The 23912-nt window shown below is 42.1% G+C and overlaps 1 protein-coding gene across 3 annotated transcripts; it reads right to left on the bottom strand.

Annotated features, from left to right (window-relative positions):
• Positions 1-872: 872 nt before the first annotated feature.
• On the bottom strand, positions 873-23838 carry tdrd12 (tudor domain containing 12). 3 transcript variants are annotated; one of them, XM_052060216.1, is made up of 36 exons: positions 22769-23837; positions 22483-22537; positions 21351-21515; positions 21133-21269; positions 20335-20451; positions 20212-20267; positions 20059-20144; positions 19466-19664; positions 18271-18320; positions 18074-18147; positions 17935-18000; positions 17807-17858; positions 17665-17738; positions 17388-17447; positions 16948-17017; positions 16722-16829; positions 14256-14438; positions 14022-14175; positions 13610-13737; positions 12833-13024; positions 12635-12763; positions 12039-12156; positions 11133-11272; positions 10806-11035; positions 10002-10083; positions 9196-9377; positions 8195-8402; positions 7652-7744; positions 7428-7582; positions 5599-5778; positions 5455-5516; positions 5284-5350; positions 4822-4935; positions 1955-2108; positions 1806-1866; positions 873-1579 (listed from the first exon to the last, which is right to left on the bottom strand). In XM_052060216.1, exons 2-36 carry the CDS (start codon positions 22504-22506, stop codon positions 1497-1499), a joined length of 4053 nt encoding a protein of 1350 aa, XP_051916176.1. In that variant the 5' UTR covers positions 22507-22537; positions 22769-23837; the 3' UTR covers positions 873-1496. The 3 variants fall into 3 exon arrangements, with proteins under 3 accessions (XP_051916176.1, XP_051916177.1, XP_051916178.1); XM_052060217.1 differs by having other exon boundaries at positions 23025-23837; XM_052060218.1 differs by having other exon boundaries at positions 5455-5513; positions 22483-23838.
• Positions 23839-23912: the final 74 nt, after the last annotated feature.

Genomic DNA, 23912 nt, shown 5'->3' with positions numbered 1-23912 from the left:
AGCATTCTGATCAAGATTACGTTTGTGCAATATGAGTTAAGCAGCAAAATCCACCGGTTTTTAATCCACCACAGGGTGGCCACGTTGCCACTTTCTGTCGACAGAAAATGACTTCAGTTGCTCTGGGCTCAGGTAAGGACCAATTACGGCTCACCCATTTGCTGAAGCTGAGCAACTGTGATATCATGTCCAGTCTACAGAAAGTGGCAAAATGGCCACCACCTGAGATGGACAAAAATGGGTGGATTTTACTGTTTTGCTCTTATTTCACAAATGTAATATTATTCAGAATGCTGTGTTTATACCAGTGGGGCTAAATAAAACACAATGAGAATTTTTGTGGGTTCACTTCCACTTTAGATAGAACCTGTCCAACAATATGAAGCCTGCTAAAGATCTCAAAAAAGCTCAAGCAAAATACCACAATCCAAACAAACAAAGAAGCGCAGTGGCATTTGGGTTCTACTCAATGACTGCATCACAACAGCAATTGAAAACAAATTAGTAAGTCAACATCTGAATGACTTACAGTTTGGAGACAAAATGAATGTTTTGGAGTGGCTTAGTCAAAGTTCAGACTTGAATGTGACTGAAATGCTGTGGCATCATTTTTAGAAGGCCGTTCATGCTCGAAAACCTTCCTTCGTGGCTGAATAAAAGCAGGAAGAGTGGGCCAGAAACATCTCTGCAGGTCATGTCATTTCGACAAACTAACAATTTAAATAAAGTTGTTAAGATGTTATGTGTTGTGTTTATTTTACTTTTTTGTTAAGCGCTTTGTTATAGCTGCAGCTGTTGTGAAAGCACTAGCACTATATAAATCAGGATGTATTTTTAAGTTAACATCCTTCCCATTTGCATTTTCAACACCACTTATCCTGAACAGGGTCGCGGGGTTGCTTGAGCCTATCCCAGCTGACTTTGGGCGGAAGACCGACTACACCCTGAACTGGTCAGTTGCAGGGCACATAGAGACAAACAACCATTCACACCCAAAGTGTCTCTGTATGGGAACCGATCTTACGCTGCACGCACATCAGTCAGGCGAGCGTACCACCACAGCATCAGTGACTTCAAACAAAAGTTAACGTGGAAAAAAAAAGAATCCAAAACTATTAAAACCCTGCCACAGACATGTAAACGACTCATTGTCAACTATAGAAACAATTTGATTTTGGTTCCAAAAAAAGTAAGAATTTAACAAGAGGGCAAATACTTTTAAACGGCACTGTATCGACCTCGTTACACTAAATTATTAGTTAGATTAATACGGTATCAAGATTACAATAACACACCCATTCGTGTCATGTTCCAGACTTTGTTTTGCACTTCTTTGGTCATGTCTCAACAAGGTTCTCGAGTCTGTTGTAGGACTTCTAGAACCTAAACATCATTTTGTACCATTCAAGTGTGTCACCTGCACCGTCATTACGAATACAGTATTCACATCATTAGGCTTTGGTGGAGGTCTCCTAGCAGCATAAAAACAAGTGTGTTCAGCATGTGGAGTCGCTGTCAGTGCTGCTGTACCCATTGACAAAGTGGTGCTCTTCTCCCGTGTCACCCACAAACACTTCACCTGAAAAACAAAGCAGCATCATGTGGAGGAGGTACTCACTTCAGATGGATTAAGGACACAAACAGGCACACACATTCTTAGCACTCTTAAATCACAAGTAGAGCAAAAACTGACCTTCACATCACATTTTAATGGGAGTATTTGTAGCTGTATCTCATGCTGATCAAACAAACCTGAATTGATAAAATCCATAAATCCTGTTAAGGAGTGTTTTTAAGGATCTTACTATGAGTTGACATGGTGTCGTCCTCCTCCAGATGATCATAGTTGTAATTCACAAAAATGTTCTGTGGGAACAAACATTTTATACATAGATGCAGCTGAAGCCGAAATGTTGCCTGGATGGAAATGCAGGCAGTTGAAATCAATCAACACCTTGCTCCTCAGAAGCGTAGGCCAGTAGCCAGGCTCTTTTTTGACCAGCGTGAGGACGGGCTCATTGTACTTCAGCTCCCAGCGGCAGCGTTCAGCCAACACGGCCGCGTGAAGATCCAGATCCACTCCGTAGCGGCAACCATTCACAATGCCACTGAAAACACACACGCACGCGCATACACACACACTGCAAATATGCCTATTTTCTGATTTTTAATCAGCCAGTATACATTGCTTTTGTGTTCAGGCCAAAGCTATTATATAAACATTGCTTTTGCACAAAGTTTTAGCATTTTGAGGACAAGAAACGATGTTGAAAAGTGGGCAGTCATTTAATATTATCAGGCTAGTCGTGTCATGGCTAAAAGGGTATTTTCTGCCATCTGGTGGCAATTATTGGCAATTACAACCCATTGTGGGTACAGTGAAACTCCTCTACAACAAAATCATGTTTGCAGCAAGAAATCTTTCACAACATGGGGTTTTTCACTGTAGCAAATTTGATCTCAGATGTAAGCACACACACATACACACCCACACACATATGTGTACACGCACAGATAAACGTATGTGTACTCTATTTTTATTCCAATAGTGCACAAGTATGATCACACACTTATTTGGCACTTCATATTGTCAGTGTAGAAAGAAAAAAAGCGAAATTTACGATCAGCATTGACTTTATTTTGATCCCTTTTACCCTCTCTTCCAGCATCAGAGCTCTTAGCTTGTCTTAGCTGCGTGACATCCAAAGGTCCGTTTTGTAGCCATTTCAGCAATACAACGTCCATTCTCGTCTGACAATCTAACAATAACAAACACTTCCTGGCATGCAATGAACTTTTAAGGTGCCGTTGTTAAATCCAGCTTCTTTCACCTTAGACAGCTGGCCAAAATAAAACCTCTCCTCTCACATGAACACTTTGAGACAGTAATTCATGCCTTTGTCACATCCCGGCTCGATTACTGCAATGCCCTTTACTTTGGAGTCAGCCAGTCCTCCATTAAGCGCCTTCAGCTGGTCCAGAATGCCGCTGCTCGCCTCTTGACTGGTACTCGTAAGAGTGAGCACATAACTCCTACTCTGGCATCCCTTCACTGGCTCCCCATTCATTTTAGAGTTATTTTCAAGATCCTCTTATTCGTTCTCAAATCTCTGAATAATCTCGCGCCACCTTACCTCTCTGAGCTCAGCCGCCCCTACACACCTGCCCGGCGCCTCAGGTCTGTGGACCATGCATTATTAGAAGTACCAAGAACTAAACTGTTAAATTGCTCCATGTACAGCACTTTGTATGCAGCGATGGCTGTTTGTAAGTGCTCTATAAATACAGTTGACTTGACAGCCACGGGACGCTTTGTAGTCCTCTATGGCCATAGTTAGCTCTCGAAGGCTAAAAACCTGACGCTAACTGGAGCGCTAATGAGAGAGAAGCGCTCCAGTTAGCGTCAGGTTTTTAGCCTTCGAGAGCTAACTATGGCCATCGAGGACTACAAAGCATCCCATGGCTGTTTTTAATCATGATAACAAGTAAAACATTCGAGGAAACGATCGTTTATTTGAATGTCCGTCGAGCCATAAGCAATTTACTCTGAACAGCTAATCGGATGCTATGGATCTAGCTTCAGTATCTACACACAGACAGTGAGGTCCCTCTTGGCCATTTGGAGGATAGGATGATGCTCGATAAGCCAATGACAGAGCAGCTGTGACCGAAATAAACATCGTTCACTATGTGTGGTGGTTGCTGTTGCCTTTTTTCGAACGAAGCAGTAGAGGTCGCTGTTGGATAAGACTTTGTTGTAGTGAATAACTTCGCGAGGCAGGAGCAGAGAAAACTGATTCGTATAACGCAACGGGGGTTTTCGTCGTATGGGGGGCAGGAGAATGGGAATTGTGTTAATGCATTAAGATTTTTTCACATAAGGGGGGATTTTCGCCCATGTGGGTTTCGTTCTAGAGGAGTTTCACTGTACAGTAATTGGCTTTTTGAGCTGGTGTCAATTATTCAGTTAGGCTTTCCCATAATATATTTGTGTCCATGCAGTTTCATGTTCATCCTCAGTTTCTTAAAAAATGCTCAGAAAGACACTAATATGAAAGCATTCAAATTTGCCATTTAAAAATATGATATACAAAGGCTTTTCCAAGGCTATTTTTGACCAATAGTTTTTTTCTTTATTTTTCACTTCTAAAAAAAACCCAAGAAAAAAAGTGGGGGGCTACAGCAGGAAACTGGGTCCCAGTGTGATAACAGTTGAGAACTACTGTTTTATTCCACACTTGAGAAAAACACAGGTTTACAATCAAGACAGACTAAATGTGACACCAAACATTCTTAAGATGGCACATTAACAAATTATGTTATGTGGTCAATTTAAAATTAACTAAAAAATAATGTGTCTTTAGCTCACTGCCAGCAACATGTAGTGACATTCATTTGGTATTTTACTGTTTGTCCCGTTTAATAAACCACAACTCTATCAAAATATGAAATAAAAATCAACAAAGCGACAGTGTGTCTAAAAAATAAATATTAAAAAAACCTACAGTAAGTTGGGCTACTCGTAAGTCAAGGTGCAACTGTAGCACAGAAATACAGCAGGTTTGAATAATGATCTGAGCTCAAAGTCCAAATCCAATAATCCTGCAGACTGACTCCAAAATCAGGTGAAAATTATTAGAAAACAAGCATGCGTGCACCAAGCTGGTGATGGTATGATCACTCCTTCAGACAAAGTAAGCCTTGCTAAACATGTATCCACTGCCTCCAGTGAACAGAGCTCTGGCCAAAAGGCTCCAGTGGTCGCCGAATGTAGAGTGAAACGTGTAAGCAACGAGTGGAGGCGACACTGTTCTGACAGACCTGTACACAGCGCGGTCTGTGTGGAAGTCGCAGTGCTGATTTTGTGGGTCCCTCAGCTTCAGAGTGATGCTCAGTGATGTGGATGTCTGATACCAGCGGACCTGAGGGTGCAGACTGACACACATCGGTGTAAAAGTTACACACTTTAAGTCTTAGTAACAAGTCTAGACACTGGCGCAGTGGTTCTCAAATAATGTGACAATCCCCCTCCCTCCGCAAGTTTAATTCATCCATCCAATGACCAGGCTTCTAACCCGATTTTAAACCATGACAAATTTCCAGATGCAAACTTCAATTGTACATAAAACCACTGTACTTTGTCATGTTTTATGTCTTGTGTTGTGTTTACACTTTTACTTGATGTGAACTGTTTTGTTAAGCGCTTTGTTATAGCTGCCGCTGTTGTGAAGGCGCTCTATAAATCAGCATGTATTGTATTGTATTGTATTTGTACGAGCATACCTCTTGGTCATGTGACCGTCCCCATGGCACAGCTCATTGTTCTTTTGGTCGTCACCAGCAGTAACATCTGAACACATCACAAGCGAACATGAAACTACTATTTGAGCTGGATCATAAGCTTTGGTTTAGCCTGCTGCGAGATTCAAAATGTCAAGATGGAAGACTTTTTACCATCTTTGTCATTAAGATGAGCCATCTGGTTGGTTGTTGTGTCAGGACCCATTTCATTTCTGCTGCAAAGTGAAATACAATCCTGTTACTCCCTTTTTGAACAACAAACAGGTGGTCATAGACCCCCAAAAGAATAAAGGCAACCTGATATCTGAAGAAGTTTGGACGTTTGTCTTTTTGTCTGCTTCATGAAGAAGAGGAAGTGGCTTGAGTTCCGATGCATCAAAATCCTTGACTCTTTCTTCAGATGTATTCCTCATGTGTAAACTGTTGCTCATTTGCAAGGACTCGGGCTTGACTGGAGGGTCACTGTTTTGATTCCCACTGCAGACAATAACAAAAAGTGGCACCTAATTGTTGGAGAAATGACAGTCTGCTCGCTGGCTATTGTCGAGGTGCCCTTGAAAAAGACATTGCCCCGCATTCCCCACCACAACATCTTAAGTTGTACAACACATAGGAAGATTTTAAATAAAATAAAAAGTTATTTAATGGATTCCTACCCCTTTCGATTTTCAAAATTCCAAACCTTTTTCCAGACACTAATTTCTGGACTTCCAAGGTCCTCCAGATCAACCCTAGGAAAACTAAGGAGTTGGTTGTGGATTTCTGCAGGAAAAAGTCCTCACCAGCACGATGAACATCCAAGGTATGGACATAGAGAGGGTGACCTCCTACAAGTACCTTGGTGTTCTTCTGAACGACAAACTGGACTGGTCTACAAACACGGACACCCTGATTAGGAAAGGACAGGAAACTGAGGTCTTTTGGGGTTCAGGGGTCACTCCTTAAGACGTTCTATAACTCGGTGGTGGCCTCGCCCATCCATTATGGCATTGTCTGCTGGTCAGGCAGCATCTCAGCCCGGGACAGAAAGAGACTGGAGCGACTGGTCAGGAAGGCCAGTTCTGTCCTGGGTTGCTCCCTGGACACTCTGGAGGAGGTGGGCAACAGAAGGATGCTAACTAAGCTAAAAGCTATGATGGCCAGTCCCTCCCACACCCTCCAGCCCGCCCTGACAGCACTTGGTAGCTCCTTCAGCCAGAGACTGTTACACCCGCGCTGCAAGAAGGAGAGATACCGACGCTCGTTCGTACCGACTGCTGTCAGGCTGATGAATAAAAAAATAACAATCAAAAAATAACAATAATTAAATGATGTGAAGGAAAATTGTAAATAGTACTGCGATTTATCCATTTTGTGTTCATATTGCATTTAATTGAAAGATGTTTGTTGTTTTTTTTCTCTTTCTTCTTTCTACATACATTCTTGCTGCTGGAGGCTGTAAATTTCCCCAGTGTGGGACGAATAAAGGATATCTTATCTTATCTTAACATGTTGTGGGGGGCTTGCAAAAACCATCACACCATTTATCATCTTCTAATACAATAAATGTTCATGACTATTTCATATTTAGCAACTTTATACTGTTTTATATAAGCCTTTAAGAAAATGTTTCTTGTATTGTCATGGATTAATCATTTCATGGGTTAGTTGTTATTTGTCCCAGTGTGGGACAAATAAAGGATATCTTAATCTTAGTATAAAATTTAACAGAATGTTAGACATTTAACATTTTCTGGGCTGTATATCTTGTTCAAGCCACTTCTTCTGGGAAGTATTAACCCGACACATGAAAAATGTGTGCAACACAGTAAAAATATCATGGATGAGTGATTAATTGGAGTGGATGAAATTCAAAATATTGTATAAAATAGCTCTGTTGATGTTATTGTATAGATTGTGGATAAACATTGTAGAAAATGGAGAGATGGATTATGAGTCAAATAAAATAGCAGAATTTTATTATTACCCCCTCTCTCACACACACACACACACACACGCACGCACGCACACACACACACACACACACACGCACACACACACACACACGATTTCGCCAATATCAGGCGCAGAGCAGTCCAGCAGGTTACTAGATCCCGATGTTCTTCAGGAGAGTTTGCTTTGCTTACCCACATGTATGGGTGGTTGTTCCTTCCCGGGTGAGAAGCTTCAACTGGTCCAGATGATCTGGGTTTCGTTCTGCCATGCCCGTTTTCAAAATGAGAGTGGGAACGTTGTACTCACTGATCACGGTCGTCATTCCGGCCACTCGACTCTCCAGAACCTCCAAGAAGGACAACAATCAAGATGGTTTTCAATGTGTCCAAGTTCCATCTAGCCAGTCAGAACATACCATAAAATCCAGAAAGACTGTGTTTCCCAGACTGAGGACGGCTCTGGCTCGGTGCTTAACACCCTGTATCTTCTTGCTGATGAGTCTGGTCACCTAAGATGTTCAAATATGGTTCCCAAGATTTCTTTTTTTCCATTTTGGGTACAATAAGATTTTGGGTGCAGTGCAAATGACTCGTGTTTAATCTAAAACAGGGGTGGGCAACTCTGGTCTGAGAGGGCCACTATGCTGCCTGTTTTAGTCGTTTCCCTTCTCCAACACACCTGATTCAAACGGTCAGCTTGGCTAATTATCTGGCTACTTCTACTTTATTGCCATTGTGTTATACCACAACCAGCGATGAACAGTTTGGTTAGTTCTTTGATCAAAATAGAGAGTAGTTGGACGCTACAAGATGATTATTTGCTCAAAACTGAGCTTATTCATGCATGTGCAAATTGTCCTATGTTATAGTGTTAACAACAAGTGAGAAGCAAAATAGATTACGACTTGGAAGAATTCCTCTTGAGGAGTTTGGAGATCCAACTCACAACTGTTGAGTACCTTGGGATGCCAGTCAGGCTCTGCGTCACCAGGCTTCACCTGGCACAGGATCATCTCCACAGCTTGGCCAGGCAAAGAGTGGAATTGCTTAGGCAGTCGCAGGATCTGGTGGGATTTGACTTCTTCCTCTTTTCCGACGTCAATGAAACGAACGAGGACACTGAAAAATAGGCGACCGTGGGTGTCGGGGACAGTCAGGACCTTCACCCTGTAGGAGCAGTAGGAACTATGCTTAGCATCACACGGATAATTCACAGAAAACACCCCAGCCCCTGACCCCCCCCAGAATTTTATCACCAAGTTATTCAAAAGGAAAGCTAAAAAGATGTGCTTTTAGCCTCCAATTAAAACCATCAAATCTCTGCGGATCTGATGTCCTCTGGCAGGCTATTCCATAGCTGCGGACCAAAATGGCTGAATGCAGCCTCACCATGTGTTCTGGTCCTTACCCCAGGAATAATTACAAGGCAAGTGCAAGAGGACCTCAGGATCCATGAGGGTTGATATGCTAAAAGCAGGTCAAATAAATAAGATGGCCCAAGACCGTCAAGACATTTAAACAAATAAAAGCAACTTAAAATCAACCCTGAAACACATGGGGAGCCAATGAAGCGATTTAAAAACTCGTGTAATGTGTTGCCAACCTCTGGTCCTGGTCACCATTTGTGCAGCTGAGTTCTGAAGTAAGCTTGAAATACAATTTTTAGGAATACTGAGAGCATCTTACAATAATCTAAGCAACAGGCAATAAAAGCATGCATCAGCACACCCGTATTAGTCGAAGAGAGTATAAATCCAATCTTTGTTAGTTTTAATGAGTAATAAAACTAAGGTGATGGTGCCCACGTTCTTCACACAATGTAAGGGTTTAAGATACTGTCGTGTTGGTAAAAGTTTCATCAGTATCACAAAGGTTTATCTTTTACGGTTTCTCTGTATTGAAATTTATTGCCTAGCGTGGGCCGGTCTAGAATCTTTCAATAAACGGAGGGGTGCAAGACCTGTAGAAATTGTAGTTGTCCTGCACAGCGTATAAGCCTCCTTGTAGCACCTCCTCAGGACAAGGCTTGCTGTCAGCATAGTAAGACGTCATGTCAGCCACCATGCTGTCAAAGACATTGTCCTCCTTCTGGATTATACGACCATAGAAGACAGACGCAGTCTTGACGTGTAGAGGCAACACCTGCACAAAAATCACAGGCAAGTGCCATATGTGTACAGTAAATCCTTCGATATTCATGGTTTACCCAATATTAACCCATTCACTCCCAAAGACGTTTTTAAACGCATTTTCAGACTTGGTCCAGAATTGGCTGGTACTAAATGAGTTAATTCATCTGGGGTTTTTTTTGCTATGCGTGGTTTTTCACTATTCGCGGCAAGGCTTGGTCCCTCATACTCTACTAAAGCAGACTATTACTGTGGTTGGCCTGAGTGTCTTCTTTGAAAAACAAATGTTGCTTTCTGCACTTGATCAGATACATCACACTAGTCGTTTTATAGTCAAAAGTATGAACACTTGGCAGCCTGATATGACAATGATCCCATCTGTTATGAAAGGTAATTCCACTGATTGACAAGATAATCTTCCTATCATGACAGTGCCATTACCAGCATGTCCAGCTATACTGACTAATTTTATGTTTTAGTCTTGAAACCAAGCATATAAAATGAACTATTAAGTCTGTCAAGTCTTCATGTCTCATCACGCCCAAGTCCAACTCCACGTCTTTTGAGTTGCTGTCAAACCACAAGTCATCAAAACTTGAGTCCTCATCTCTGGTAGGTGGCATTGTGGCATAGTAACCTCTATGAGTCCAGAAGAAGGAAGTTTGGACTGATCCAGTTGAAAGATGAGCCTGTGGCGATCTGGACACGTGGCACTGAACCTACACAGCAAAACACACACGCATCTCCTACTCAAATTAAGTGGAGGCTATTTCATTTTGAGATGAAATTTCAGAATGAACATTAAACAAACATTGTTGTGCTGGGCAGTACTGCGCTACACTTGCCAAAGATGCGGCATAATTAAGAGAGGCAGATAAATTCCTTCAAAGGCGCCACAATTATATGCTCGTGAGGAATGTTGTACTCAAAGACTTTGAACATTTTGGTGTTTGAATGTAAACGTAATCTTTTGTTTGTGTGATACTGCCCCATGTGTGAGCAGTTTGAGGGTTTATACTTTATAATAAAATGCGATTTATTTATAAATTTTTACTACTGAGCTTCAAGCCATCAATACAATTATCCAGTCTTGTCACCTCTGACCGATGAAATTAGCGAACACTTCACAGTGGATGAATGAAGCTGACCGAGCCCGCCCTCATACCGAATATTCATCCATTATTTTAGGGAGGAGTGTACACACGTGAGGGAGGAGTGGGCTGGTTTAGAGTTAGAATGTTGAAGTTTGTGTACATAGTGGTAAGCAGCTGTGTAATAAGCAACTGAGAGGAAAAATAAGCATCTTGAGTTGAATTTAATGCAGGTGGGTCTGTAAAGGTGGTTTTCGTGTACGTCTAGAATGTCCCGACTCGAAGATTTGTACAAAGCCTCAGCATCTGCATTTTTCATCTTCATACTGTGTTGTCTGGTGGCTTTGAACCTGCACACTCCAAAGCTCTTCAGGTGGTGACAGAGTGGCCGCTTAGTCTTCTGCTCCTCTCGGGCCACATCGGCCGCCTCTGCGAAAGAGAGCAGCTCCGCAGGGAGCAGGGTGTGGCTTCGTCTGAGGTAGCGCACCAGCCCACCAATGTGCTGTGCGTTCTTCTCCGAGACCAGCAGCAAGGATCTGCAGACTTGATAGATTTTCGACAAAGAGTCTTGGGAGGAAGACTTGTAAGGAAAGCAGATGGAATTAGAAGATCCGAATTAGAAGATGGAATTACAGCTAGATCCGGTCAAGAACTAAGACACCTGGTCCTGGCCTTACGGAATCTGTGAGTTTTCTGAAGTTGCTGCTCATACAAAAGAGTCGGCTTCCAAAGATTTTGGGTGAACTTGGGAAGGCAAAATGGACCACAGAGGTGGCATCTGTCAGCCCCAAACACGTCAGGCACTCTGTGACAGTGACTAAAACAAAACAAAAGCAGCCCAAAAATTCACGGTTTAGTGCAAGTATCAGTATGTGGGACAATGTTATTGTAGTTATATTGTGCCTTGTATGCTGGAAAATATATGTTTAGCATCTCAACAAATATGATTATCTTCTCCAAAAATGCACTTTATTGTGGAGGTAGGGGCAAATGGGATTATTACTGGAAATGAGATCCTCTTTGGTTAACTGATGACACTTATACATTCTTGACCTGAGTATGCTCGAAGGGACTGCACTTTGCCAATGATGATTATGCAGTGCAAGAAGAAACAACATTGATCTATCCACTCATACATGCCAAGACCATAAATATTTTCTAGGTAAATTTTATGGATAATCCAAATTGTTGGTAAAAGAAAATGGGACATTCTTAACTAGAGGATTCACTCTATGCAGATTAAAACAAAAAAATATATATAGTATATATATTTTTTTATTAATTTGCAGGTGTCTAAGCTATGGCTTGCAGACCGTGAAGATCTGCTGCTTGTTTGACAGCGAGTCAAAACACTTGTGGACAGTTGAAGCCGATTTGAGAAATGTGCAAAAAGGACCAGATTTATCTTCATGTATAGTAAATGAACATTTCTGAGCTGTATGGTATGGAATCATCATTTTGTGGAAGACTATATGTGTAGAGGTTCCACCTGCTTTCCTTTTGTATCAGACAAATTTTTCTCAGGAAGACAAATCTTATCCTTACCCGGAGGACGAGTGCCAAAGTGTGAGTGCGTGTTTTACCCAGAATGACTTGTGTCCGAGGGGCAACACTTTTGGCCCACTGCTGGAGCACGGAGTCCAATGTGTGCATTAAATCCTTGTGAATCTTCAGACAGAATGCAGATTTACAGCTCACAGCCTTTTGGAAGAAAAGAAAAGTTTTCCTAAAAATCATTAAAAAAACAATTTTACACAAAGGTCCGTTGTTTTATTATCGCTCAAAGTCAAGACAATCTCCTGATACCAAACATGTTTTGAAACGTTTGCCCACATCATTATCAGAGGAAGGTGCCTCATAAATACTTTATATATGTGGCTTAAAAGCACACACCCGAGGTCTAAAGAGTCCAACATGTGGATAATTCACTTCTTTCAACTGTATACATGGGCGACGTGTTTTGCAATGCTCAGTCAATCAGCGTCAACTTTTGAACGCTGACGGTACTTTTGTAAACTAGGTTTGTAGATGGAGTACAAGTCAGTGAGGATGCACTGTGAATTCAAGTAGTGGGAAACAAAGCTATCTGGATGGAAAAAAAAAAACATCCTGACAAATGTAATCAATAAAATCAATTAATTGTGCAGTGATACAACACATACGTGTCATTCAGACTCACTTTGTGGACATCTTCAACCTCCTCAGCGGAGTTGCAGATGATGATAGTCTTCTGTCTCGCATCAGGGCTGAAATCCAACGCACCCAACAATGTGGAGATCTTACCGCTCTCCAAGGTCATGGAGACCAGCTGCAACAACATGACATCATCATCATCATCATAATCCCAGCTATAGGGTAAAAGTTCCTATGCGGTGACCTGCTGCACGTTTCCATACAGCGCAGCTTCTTCGGGAGCAGCTATAATGACAGAAGCGTAGGGCATGTGCTGAGCCACCAAAGCCTCCATGTGACTCGTCCACCGCTTGGCCACAGCGACTAGCTGCTGTGGACATGAGGACTTTTCCTGGTGGGAGATAACCTTCTGAAAATGCAGCAAAATGCTCTCCATCTGAGAGGAGGAGGAAGGAATGATGTTTTAGGTGTCATTATCGATGAAATATTTTCCAGGAGACCTACAACCTGTCATCAAATACCAAAAGTTGAGCAACGCAGTTTCAATTCTTAAATGCAATTTATTGCCGGGTATACATTCTACAAAACCAATTCTATTTGAAACAGCATTAGTCAATTATGGGTTAGACACTCACCAACAACATAAATACTGTGTGTATAATGTCTATCTTTTTATATAGTTATATCCCTCGTACACTCAATAAAAATGATTAGGTCTGTCATTCTATTACAGTAAAAAAAATCGTGAGTAATCGCAACTTTAATATTTTGTATGTATTCTACATAGCGTGATTGTAACCATTTCTAATATCCAACATCAAAATAGTGCAGAATTTATATTCTATTTTATATTTTTGCATTTAAAATGAAATATTCTGCATTGTTTTCGCTGATTTGTAATTTGTCTTTATATTTGTTGTGGTAATATGATAATAATTATGCTTGTGACAGGAAATGACCATATTTTTCCCATCTCTTGGTACAATTTCGCAGAAACTTTACACCACCACCAAGATGTTACCTGTTCTGGAGCAAGCGTGAAGAGCTGGTCAGCCTCATCCAACACAATGTGTCTCAAACGCAGAAACAGAAAGCAGTGACATGACAGCAGACGGACCAAGCTGAAAGGGGTGGTCACAAGTAGCAGGCCTGAACAAGAGAACGGAAGAAAGCTCAGGTAAAGGGCCGTCATCTGTGCCAAGGCACTTGCACATTGCAGGGTAGGGCGCTGGACAGGCCAGGGGCAAAGGCGGTCAAGTGCATATTTTCCACGAGCTGCAAAGTGACCCACCTGGAAGCAGCCTTTTACAGTTGTTGGGACTTTATGGAGGCTGCAGCTACACAATATGTATTTGTTACCATTTCACGCGCAAGCCCTGGGTTTGCTATGAGGAGAAGGAGGAGGAAGAGACGAACATGTTCTAGCAACTTACAATCTTTAGGAATCTTGACGCCTCTGGCTTCATCTTTGATACCACCGATCAGCACGCAGGTTGGATTGAGGCATCGGGTAACCCTTCTCTCCTCTAGAAGCTCACACACCAGCTGGACCTTCTCCCAGCCGGGACATAGCACCACTGCTACAGGCTACAAATGCACACAACACGAGCTGCTTATCTTAAATCTGTGAGGTGAGGTCATGTGTGATATTTGTGATGTGCACTCACGCCAGCTCTGGAAGAGGAGATTGTGAAGATAGTGCTAAGCAGCATGTGACTGAGCAAGGGTGCCAGGTAGCTTTGGGGCTGGTCGGCTGTGTGTGAGATGACCACGGTGTTGTTTCCTCGACCTACGGAGGGCCAACTAATACGATTCGTGGGAGACATGCAGAACTGCTCCCGCGCCATTGTCTAGAGATAGAGCAGAAACCAAAAAAATTGACCCCGAAAACATTTTGACTTTTTGAGACTTTTATGTCTCTAGATGTTTATTTTTTTTAATTCTTGAAAACCCTGATCTGTTCTGTCATTGTTCCCTTACCTGGTTGCTACCGTTTACTCAGTTACTAGCTAGAAAAATGTGGTCCCAAATTGAATGTTCAGGATTGATACAAGGTCGAAAACGTCCGCCAGACTTTCTGTAACAGTTTTGTTCTTGTCGCGAAGAAATTTTGAAAGTCCTCTTGCAACAAGAAAAGTACTGACAAATGTCAGGCGACCATTTACGACCATGACGAACGCTGACGACAATGTAACATTCGCTCCTTCACACTCGCAAATATTCGCCACTCTGTGAAATGGGACTTTAATAGTGATGGGTCCAGCGACACCGATGCGTTGACACATGCGCTGGGCTCACAGAGCAAACCACGTGTCGGTGCATGTGCTGCTTCATTACGTAACGTGATTGAAAGGTGAACTGCACCGGCTGCGTTGACACAGTCCATGCTGCTAATTGACACTTGAACTGCACCCGTGCAGTTTAGACTGCATCGGCTGCTTGGCACAGTCCAAGCTGCGCCACTTAGTCCAGGGGGTCTCGACTCAGTGCAGGGGGCATTGACGCAGCAAAAGCCCACACAGTGTATCCTAAGGAAGTGTGTCTGGCGACACGACGTCGAAACAAGCCAGACCTCACCCTCGCTCGAATAAAAATATGTTTGGGCAATATGGTACACACTGATTATCAGAAAAAATGTGTCCGTCTGACTTCGAGCGTCATGTCAGCTGTCATATAAAAGGCTATTGTTATATGAGAAGTGCTTTATGAACGTTTGTACTGTACGTCATACTCCAGTTGATTGAGGGGTCCCGCTTATAAGGGGGAGCTCCAGAAAGGGACTGAGTGAGCACACCACATGTTTGATGACTCTGCCACATTGCTATTAAAAGTCACATAAAAAACCATGATTACATCGACTAGGCTAGTTTAGCTGTTGTCGTAGTTCAAAGCTTAATATGTGACGTGGGTTGGGTCGGCGCCGCGAGTACGTGCTCACAGCAGCAGACTATCGACTGCTGAGACGCGCCTCACTCGTGTGACGTTGTTACAGTACGTGCATATTATGGAGCAGCTTCCGGACAAATACAAATTGTCCGCCGTGTAGAGCCATTTTGATCTCTTTTTGGAGAATAAGGTATTTATTAAAATCTCCTTTTCTCTCCAAGTGCCTCTCGGATTTTTGACATGTTTTCTTCCATTGTGTGTTCTCCATAACAGGGGAAATAGCATGCATTAAACGCAACAGAATGAAATTTAAAACACTGAAGCATCTTATTTTTCTAAATCCAAATTTGTGAAGACAAAGCCCACAAGCATCCTCATTCTCACATGATTTTCACATTATTGAAACACATTGAATAGTACAATATGAATGCATGGATGTGAATGATATTGTCACGGGTCAATGTCATCTTTATTGTCAAATATGCTTTAAGTATGACATGCAACATAGATGAAATTTCTTCCTCAATCCTCAGTGCATACATGCATGCTTTGCACTAAGAAAGGATAGGAGCTACACTGTATAAAAGACATGTAATCTGAACAGTATAGACAATATAAACGGCATAAACAACAACATAAACAATGACGCTTGTGGCTATTGTGGGTAGAGTGCGGTAGTGCACTGTATACACGTCATCATCAAATCAGTTTGTTCAGTCTGTCAAGTGGGTTGGCTGCAGGGATTTTGAAGGTCCAGCAGGTGGCAGTGGTCAGCAACACAGTATCAGTACAGTATCAACACAGTGCGTCATTGTGTCGACACGCCTCATGGACCCATCACTAGACTTTACCTACACCAAGGGTGTCCGAACCTGGTCCTTGAGGGCCGCTGTCCTGCCTGTTGTAGATAGCAGGTGTGTTGGAGTTGGGAAAACACACAAGACAGCGGCCCTCAAAGATCAAAGTTGAACATGCCTGATCTACACCATATAGTGTCCAAAGCTCTCTGCAAGATGGCTATGCACAAAGATATGAAAGATAGCTACTGTTTGACAACCTTCATTAAATATAACTATATTATATATGGTACAAATTGAAATTCATATTTCGAAATTGGTTTGCGATTGTTTTGACCAATAACGGCCCCAGTTTCAAAGAATTGACATTTTCCATCAACTATGCTATGGTATTTGCATCCAAATTATCAGCTGTAGCTCTATTAACAATAATGGTAGGTAATTGCCTACCCTGCGAAGGGTCTCAGTGATGGGGGCATCATCCAGGCTTGAGCACAGCTCCATCGGGGCAGCGGAGTGCACCAGAATCCCACCTGTGTTGGGAACACTGGGAAGCATCTGACCAAAAAAATGATCAGTATCACCTTTCTTATCTTGATAATGTCTTCCTCTAAAAAGGTAGAGTCACTTGGACTTGAAGCAGATAACATGACTCGGGAAATAAAAGCAGGCTCACCGGATTATCTTCATCAACGTCGTCATCTGACTGGACTTTCAAAGGCTGTGGATTCAACCACTCCAAAAGTCTCCAAGCAGCAACGAGAAATGAAAGGAGTCAGATTAAATACAGTGTGGCACTGCAGTCACGGAGCAACACAATGCTCTAACTGTCAGTCAAACAAGGCTTATAACAATTACACAACATTTCAAGTCAAGTCAAGTCAAGTCAACAGTATTTATAGAGCACTTTCAAACAGCCATCGCTGCATACAAAGTGCTGTACATGGAGCGATTTAACATATACAATAAACAGTAAGACGAATCAGTAATAAGTAATAAGGCGGTAGAAAGCACCAAGCAGTAAAATCAAGAGCAAATCTAAGTCATGCTGAGTCAAACGCCAAAGAATACAAGTGAGTTTTGAGGAGGGCTTTTCACAATTTCACAATCGAACACCTTGTGCACGCCAAGTTATCATCGGTCCTCTTCTTCACATCCGACTGGGCGGGAAACAGACTGAAACGCACAACACTGTCAGACTGATTTTTCACATCATATATTGCTGTATTTTCCATTTTAGATGAGATATTCTCAAGTTGTGGTTAGTCTGGAGACTCCCCTACATATGATTTTTTTATTTAATAAAACACACACTTAAAAAAAATATATATAAATTTTTTTTGCTGTGTCACGGTTGCTGGAGTGTCAGAGTAGTGCCGAGCATTCCGCTTACACTTCCTGTCCTGTGCTGGATGAGCTTGAAGTGAGTTGAGGTGAATACTTAATCAGCTCCTCGGGTTGACTCACCTGTAATGTTCACATATGACCGTAATTGCCGTCGTCTTACTTCTAATTATGCTTTACATAAAACTCACATTTGTCTCCGACTCCTTAAATCTGCTTGCTGGATTGGGGAACCTCGTGAACCTGTGGAGACATCAACAACACAGTCGTCCGTTGCGAGCCACTCTGTCAACGGTGTGACCATGATGTCATCACACACCTGAACAGATTGAGGTGAGACTTGAACGTGGGGGCCAAGAAGGAGACGGATTCCTTCGACGAGTCACTGAAACAATACACTGCCGTCACGACTCATCTTTTGTTTTCGCTTTACCTCATTCACGCTGATGCGCTTTCACCTCGCTGATTGGCTGCCTGGTAACGTTTGTCCATCTGTGGCCTTTGACCTGCTGGTTCCCTCACTCATTGGTCTCTGAAAAACAGCGACCAAGGATGGATGCAAAGTGAATATAATAAGGACAACATGGATTCAAAATAGAAACAAACTGGATGAAAATGACACGTCAGTGGGTCACATTCACTAAAAAACACAGACCTGAGAGGGCGCCGTCATCCCATCACAGCCAAGTCTAGCTTGCCTCATCACTGAGGGTCACACGACATTTGGTAAATGGTAAGAACATTTCATTGATCAGTGGTTGTTGAACTCTGAAACGTAATACTTGGCTCTCCAATACCACCATCATGGCCAACATCAAAATATAAGTAGTGTTTATCAAAAAGAGACAGACGTTTAATTCATAAAACCTATGTTTAATACGATGGTAAGCCACTGTAACATTAAGCATAGTTCGAATATTAACACTGCATTAAAATATAGGAACATAAATAAATCTACTTCACATTAAGCATAGTTCGAATATTAACACTGCATTAAAATATAGGAACATAAATAAATCTACTTCATATATTTTGCTTTGTTTTACTCGGATGCATAATTTAAAAGTGGTAATTTTATCTTAATAATCAAAACATGCTATTCACCTGAAAGGGGAAAAAACATCCTTTAAAGATTAGAAATAAATGAGTACATTATTACAAATTGGGTTGTGTTTAATTGTCATGTGTTGTCCTTGAGGACTTGTGGAAAATAGGTCATGTTGTTTTACTTAGAGTGCCGCTATGCCCAAGTTGATAAACGCAACGCTGTTCACGTACTCGAGTGTGCAAATTGAGAGAAACTGTGAGGTCGGTGCTGTGCTCTTCGATGTCAACCACAGGCCTACAAAAACAGTTTTGGTTGTTATAAACTGGAGTTCACTGATTAATGCCGCCATAATCTATAGTAGACGCGACAATATGTGAGCGTAACGCAACAGGACATTGTGTTACATCAAACACACATGGTAGCCTGTGTGTGCTCATGTTAGCATCCAGACACGACTGTCCATGTGCCAGAAATGAAGTCGGGCATCAGCAATCACATGCTTCCTTTTCAGATATTCGTCCATCAACGCCGTCTTTCAACAGAAAATAAAAGCGCGAAATTTTGCACACCCACACACAAAAAGAACGACTTGTCAACTATTAATTTCAATGTCAACACTTTTGATCATATAAATGTCGTTGTTAATAGTCGACTAATCTTTGTAGCCCTTTTGTTGGTTGGAAAATACTTTTGGTATGCTAAAAGTGACCCACCTGTAAATGCACCTTAAGTGTTTGTCAAATGCCCTGCCAAAAAGTTAACACAATGACAGAACAAGGGATTTGGCTGAATGTGTTTTTACCTGGAGGAGGAGCCGTTTCTAGTGTGAATGGAACTGGAGTGGCTGTGGCTTGTGCTGCGGGCTTCCTGGCAGGTCTGTTGAGGCTGTGGTGTGTAAATCTAAAATGGTGAACATTGAGCTGCTCCAGCTTGCTGCTGTCAGAACAGTCTTGGCTGTGAATGGCAAACTGCTTGGACACCAGATCATCATTCACACATATCTGAAAATAAAAAGAATAATGTTAAGACTCATGACATATCGAATGCATAAGCTCAATAGATGTACTTCCAGTCTTATACAGGACATTTTAGGGAAAAGTAAGTTTTTCATGTGCTGTAAGCAAATAGCTGTATGTCTGGAGTGCCGACTGACCCATCAAGTGTGACATTAAACAATCAAGTCTCTATTGTCACCAAACTACAGTGAATGAGGGAATTTGGAAACAAGAACAATTAATTTGAGAAAGCTACATATGTAATATGTCCTTTAAAGCAGTGTGATTTCATGTTGACCATTTGGAGATTGGAAGGGAATAATTGTTCCCAAAAGGATGGTCGTAAAACATAGTATGGAGACATTCCATACATGAAATTTTTAAATTCAAGCAAGGTGACCTTGACGCTCTTAATGCTCACGTAGAGCTCGATGGCGGTGGAGTTGGACTCGTCCTTCAGTAGAATAGCCTCCGTCTGACTTGAAGCTTTGACATGAGGAAAAACGTGTGAGTGATGAACACTGAAAAGCATTGCGCATGTCATGAGGCTCACTCTTGAGAAGGTCACGTATGTAGGATGTGGCTGAGCTGTCCCAGTGACTGGATGGCCTGCAAACAAAACACGTCCATCACAAGCAAACTGGATTATGGAGTTCGAGATTATGAGCACTCTTACACCAGCTTGGCTTTCTCGAAAAAAGACACTTGGAGCGTCAGGGGCTTGACCCTCGCCAGATGGAACCTCCTCATCCGGAACGGCAGCTGGAGGAAGTCCTGCTTGGCATGTCGGATTCTCAAATGAGGATGAGAATACAACTTTAAATATCAACTGCCACAATCAGAAAAAGTTGATTTAGCATTATCAAAAACATGATACAATACCCATAAAAACTGTTCATATATGGTGTAAGAATTAATTTTGTCCAATTGGGGTCATCTCATGCTCTACACTGCAATAACTGTGATTTTGAATGTGTAGGCTTTAAAAGGCACAGCAAACATGATGAGTGATGTGGGAGTCATGAAATGAGAGGGTAGAGTTGGATGCAGTGATCAGCTAAATAAACTTAGCTAAAGATATTCAAGGTGCCTTGAGATGTTTTTTTTTTTTTTTGTGTGTGAAATGATGACCAAACTTTGGATTTCTTTTCCGCAATCTTTGTTCTGGGTTCAGCGCCACTGCAGCAACTTATTTTTAGCTGAAAAAATTTACTTTTAATGCTTTCGTGATGGAATTATTCAAATTAGCCCTCACATAAAGCAGGCAGAAAACGCACGCGCACACACACACACACACACACACACACACACACACACACACACTGTAGAGCAGGGGTCTCAAACTCAGTTCCTGGAGGGCCGCTCGCTCGCCATTTGAATCAGGTGTGTTGCAACAGGGAGACTTTGAAAACATGCAGGACAGTGGCCCTCCAGGAACTGAGCTTGAAACCCCTGGTGTAGAGTATGGTCTTACTGGCTAAGGAGGACAACCAGAGATTCTCCATGGTCCAGCAGGTCACAACAAGCAAGAGACATATGCGAGTCAGAGACAATGGACTGTAGCCTGGCCCGGCACCATGTCTTCATCTGGGACCAGTATACCACATACACCTGAGCCAAACACACATCTATCCCATTAGAGAACACACACACACCCAAGTCCATGAGACACAGCTACTGAGCAAAGCTTACCAGTCCCTCCTCCAGGGAGGAGGGCGTCACCACACACTCGTCACTGGTGACATCATCATAGAAATTATGCATGTGTACAAACAGCTCGTTGTACTGATTCTTGCACACCGCCTCCATGTCACCGAGGCTGTCCAGCTGGGCCCAGATGCATGAAGGGTCTACAAACTGCCATGTTGGAAATAGAGATTCTTATGCACACTTCCAGATGAGCAGCCAAAAAGACCAACTCTTACTCCTGCTACAATTAATTTAACCATACGACTAAATGATACCATTGATGTCACAATTAATCACTGTGACATACTATTGTCAATTTAATTAGGAGTGCATATCGTTTCCTTATTCCATCTGAAATCCTGCAATAGCTCTATATCAAATACAGTAAACCACTTCCCAACCAACCGAGGCAGATCGTCACCACACACTCTCAGGTCTGTGAAAGTTTTTTTCCTTTGAGGGAGTTCTCTCATCTCTCCCTCCAGAATTCCTATACAGATCCGTTACATACTGTCGTAATTGTAATTTTTCTTAGCCTCTGTCACCCAGTTCTAGCTCAAGTAGGCAACTTTCTGTATGCTGTGAAATTATGCTGGAATTTAATTGAAATACATGGAAGTCTCATTGTCTGCTCATATAGTGTGGACAGAATTCACGCTTCTACCAGGAAGAATTGAATGTTTACATAAAACATGTTCACAATCACTGCCAAACACCTCTGACATCATTTCAACAAAGGATAGATAACTGAACATGTGCAGAGTGGCACAATGATAGTGTTGCGTGGGGGAATTATTTGTGCATTTTCACATTAATGCAGCCTTGAGATTAAATTAGTCAAAGGCTGACATAAGTCAACATAGACACGTTGTTACTCAACTCAACTGTATTTATAGAGCACATTCAGACAGCCATCGCTGCATACAAAGTGCTGTACATGGAGCAACTAACATACAACAGTAAAGCAACAAATTGTTACAATTTAAATAAACAAATAGTACCATATTTACGAACTATTAGACATTTTAACCAACGTTAATTATTTGCACTCTAATCAATCTTTTATTTGAGAAATTACATTGAAGACAGAAATCTGGCAAGACATTCAAGTGACAAAAATTAGCCCCCAGCTTACCTTCACATTAATCAACTTGAACATCGTTCTTTGGCATCAAAAACACTCGCTTGGTCTGAGAATATGAAAAAATACAATAAAATAAAACGATATTCAGAGAACGAATGTCAAGTTACTTTGGCAACCGGCGATGTGCGATTTCACGAAATGGCCCTTAGCTAACAAGCCAACGTTAGCCCGCGCCATTTCTCCCCTTTGGAAAAGACAAACTGTACCACATTACTTCAACTGTGGTTGTACACATTTACCGATAATAATAAAAGCGTAAAAGCGACTCTATCATTACCTCTTTGATTCCAATCGATATCAAGCTGAACGGCAACATATAAAAAATAATTAGACGGAAAAGAAACACCTGCTGCCAGTAAAGGACAATCAAGCGGACCGGTAGTTAGTTGACCACTACACGCGCAAACTCTACCGGCGATGAATCTTGGCGTTAACCTCTGGAGAGAAAAACGCAAAAACTGCCAAATACGGTTTCCTCGATTACAATGCTTAAAAATATTGTATTTGAAAACACAAGTGGTAATTGTACTCACACGCTGTACTTAGTAGAAGTTAGTGATAGGCCGAAATGTGCCAAGGCTCCGTAGCTTGTGTCGAGTAATGGAAGGGGCGTTTCCACGAAGCTTGTAATAGAGGCGCGCGTTATTTCGGCAAAAACCGGAAATGTGGACGTATGAAGCCTCGCCGGCCGGCCGAATCGCTTCCGTAGGTGTCAAACTCAGGTCCTGGAGGGCCACTGTCCTGCATGTTTTCCAAGTCTCCATGTTGCAACACACCTGATTCAAATGGACAGGTTCAATGTCAGGTTTGCACAGAGCTTGCTACTGATCTGATCATTTGAATGAGATGTGTTGCAACCGGGAGACTTGGAAAACATCCAGGACAGCGGCCCTCCAGGGCCTGAGTTTGACACCTATGCTGGGAGTCGTCCGACGTTTGGCGCGCATTGCAAACACAGTGCAGACTACAGTACAAATAGGTTGCAAAACGCAATGGCGATCGCCTGTTATCTCACATTTTGTGGATTTCGGGCCCCTGTATTTGTTACACCTGTGCGCAACAGTGCAACTAGTGCAGTCTTTTTTCGAGCCTTGTTCGTTGCTTGCGATGAAACCTGCGCGAAAAAGGCGATCCTCCCCTGTATGGGAACATTTTGATTTGATTTCTTCCAGTAAGGTAAGAGAGAAAAACTGCATGCATGTACATACATACATACATGTGACGATGCAGATTTTCGCTTGTTCTTGTGTCTAACTATTGTTATTTCACAGCTGAAGTGTCTGTTGTGTGCAAGCGAACTTGTATACAACAATAAAACCTCGTCTATGTTGAGGCATTATTGAGTCTTGAAGATGGGCCATGCCTACCCTACACACAAATACTAATTCAACTAATTCAACTCGAGGAAACAAAACAGAAAA

This window comes from Hippocampus zosterae, chromosome 3, assembly GCF_025434085.1.
Source record: "Hippocampus zosterae strain Florida chromosome 3, ASM2543408v3, whole genome shotgun sequence".
Classification (NCBI taxonomy): Eukaryota; Metazoa; Chordata; class Actinopteri; order Syngnathiformes; family Syngnathidae; genus Hippocampus; species Hippocampus zosterae.
Note: the sequence above shows the minus strand (reverse complement) of the source record. Positions and strands in the feature narration are given on the sequence as shown.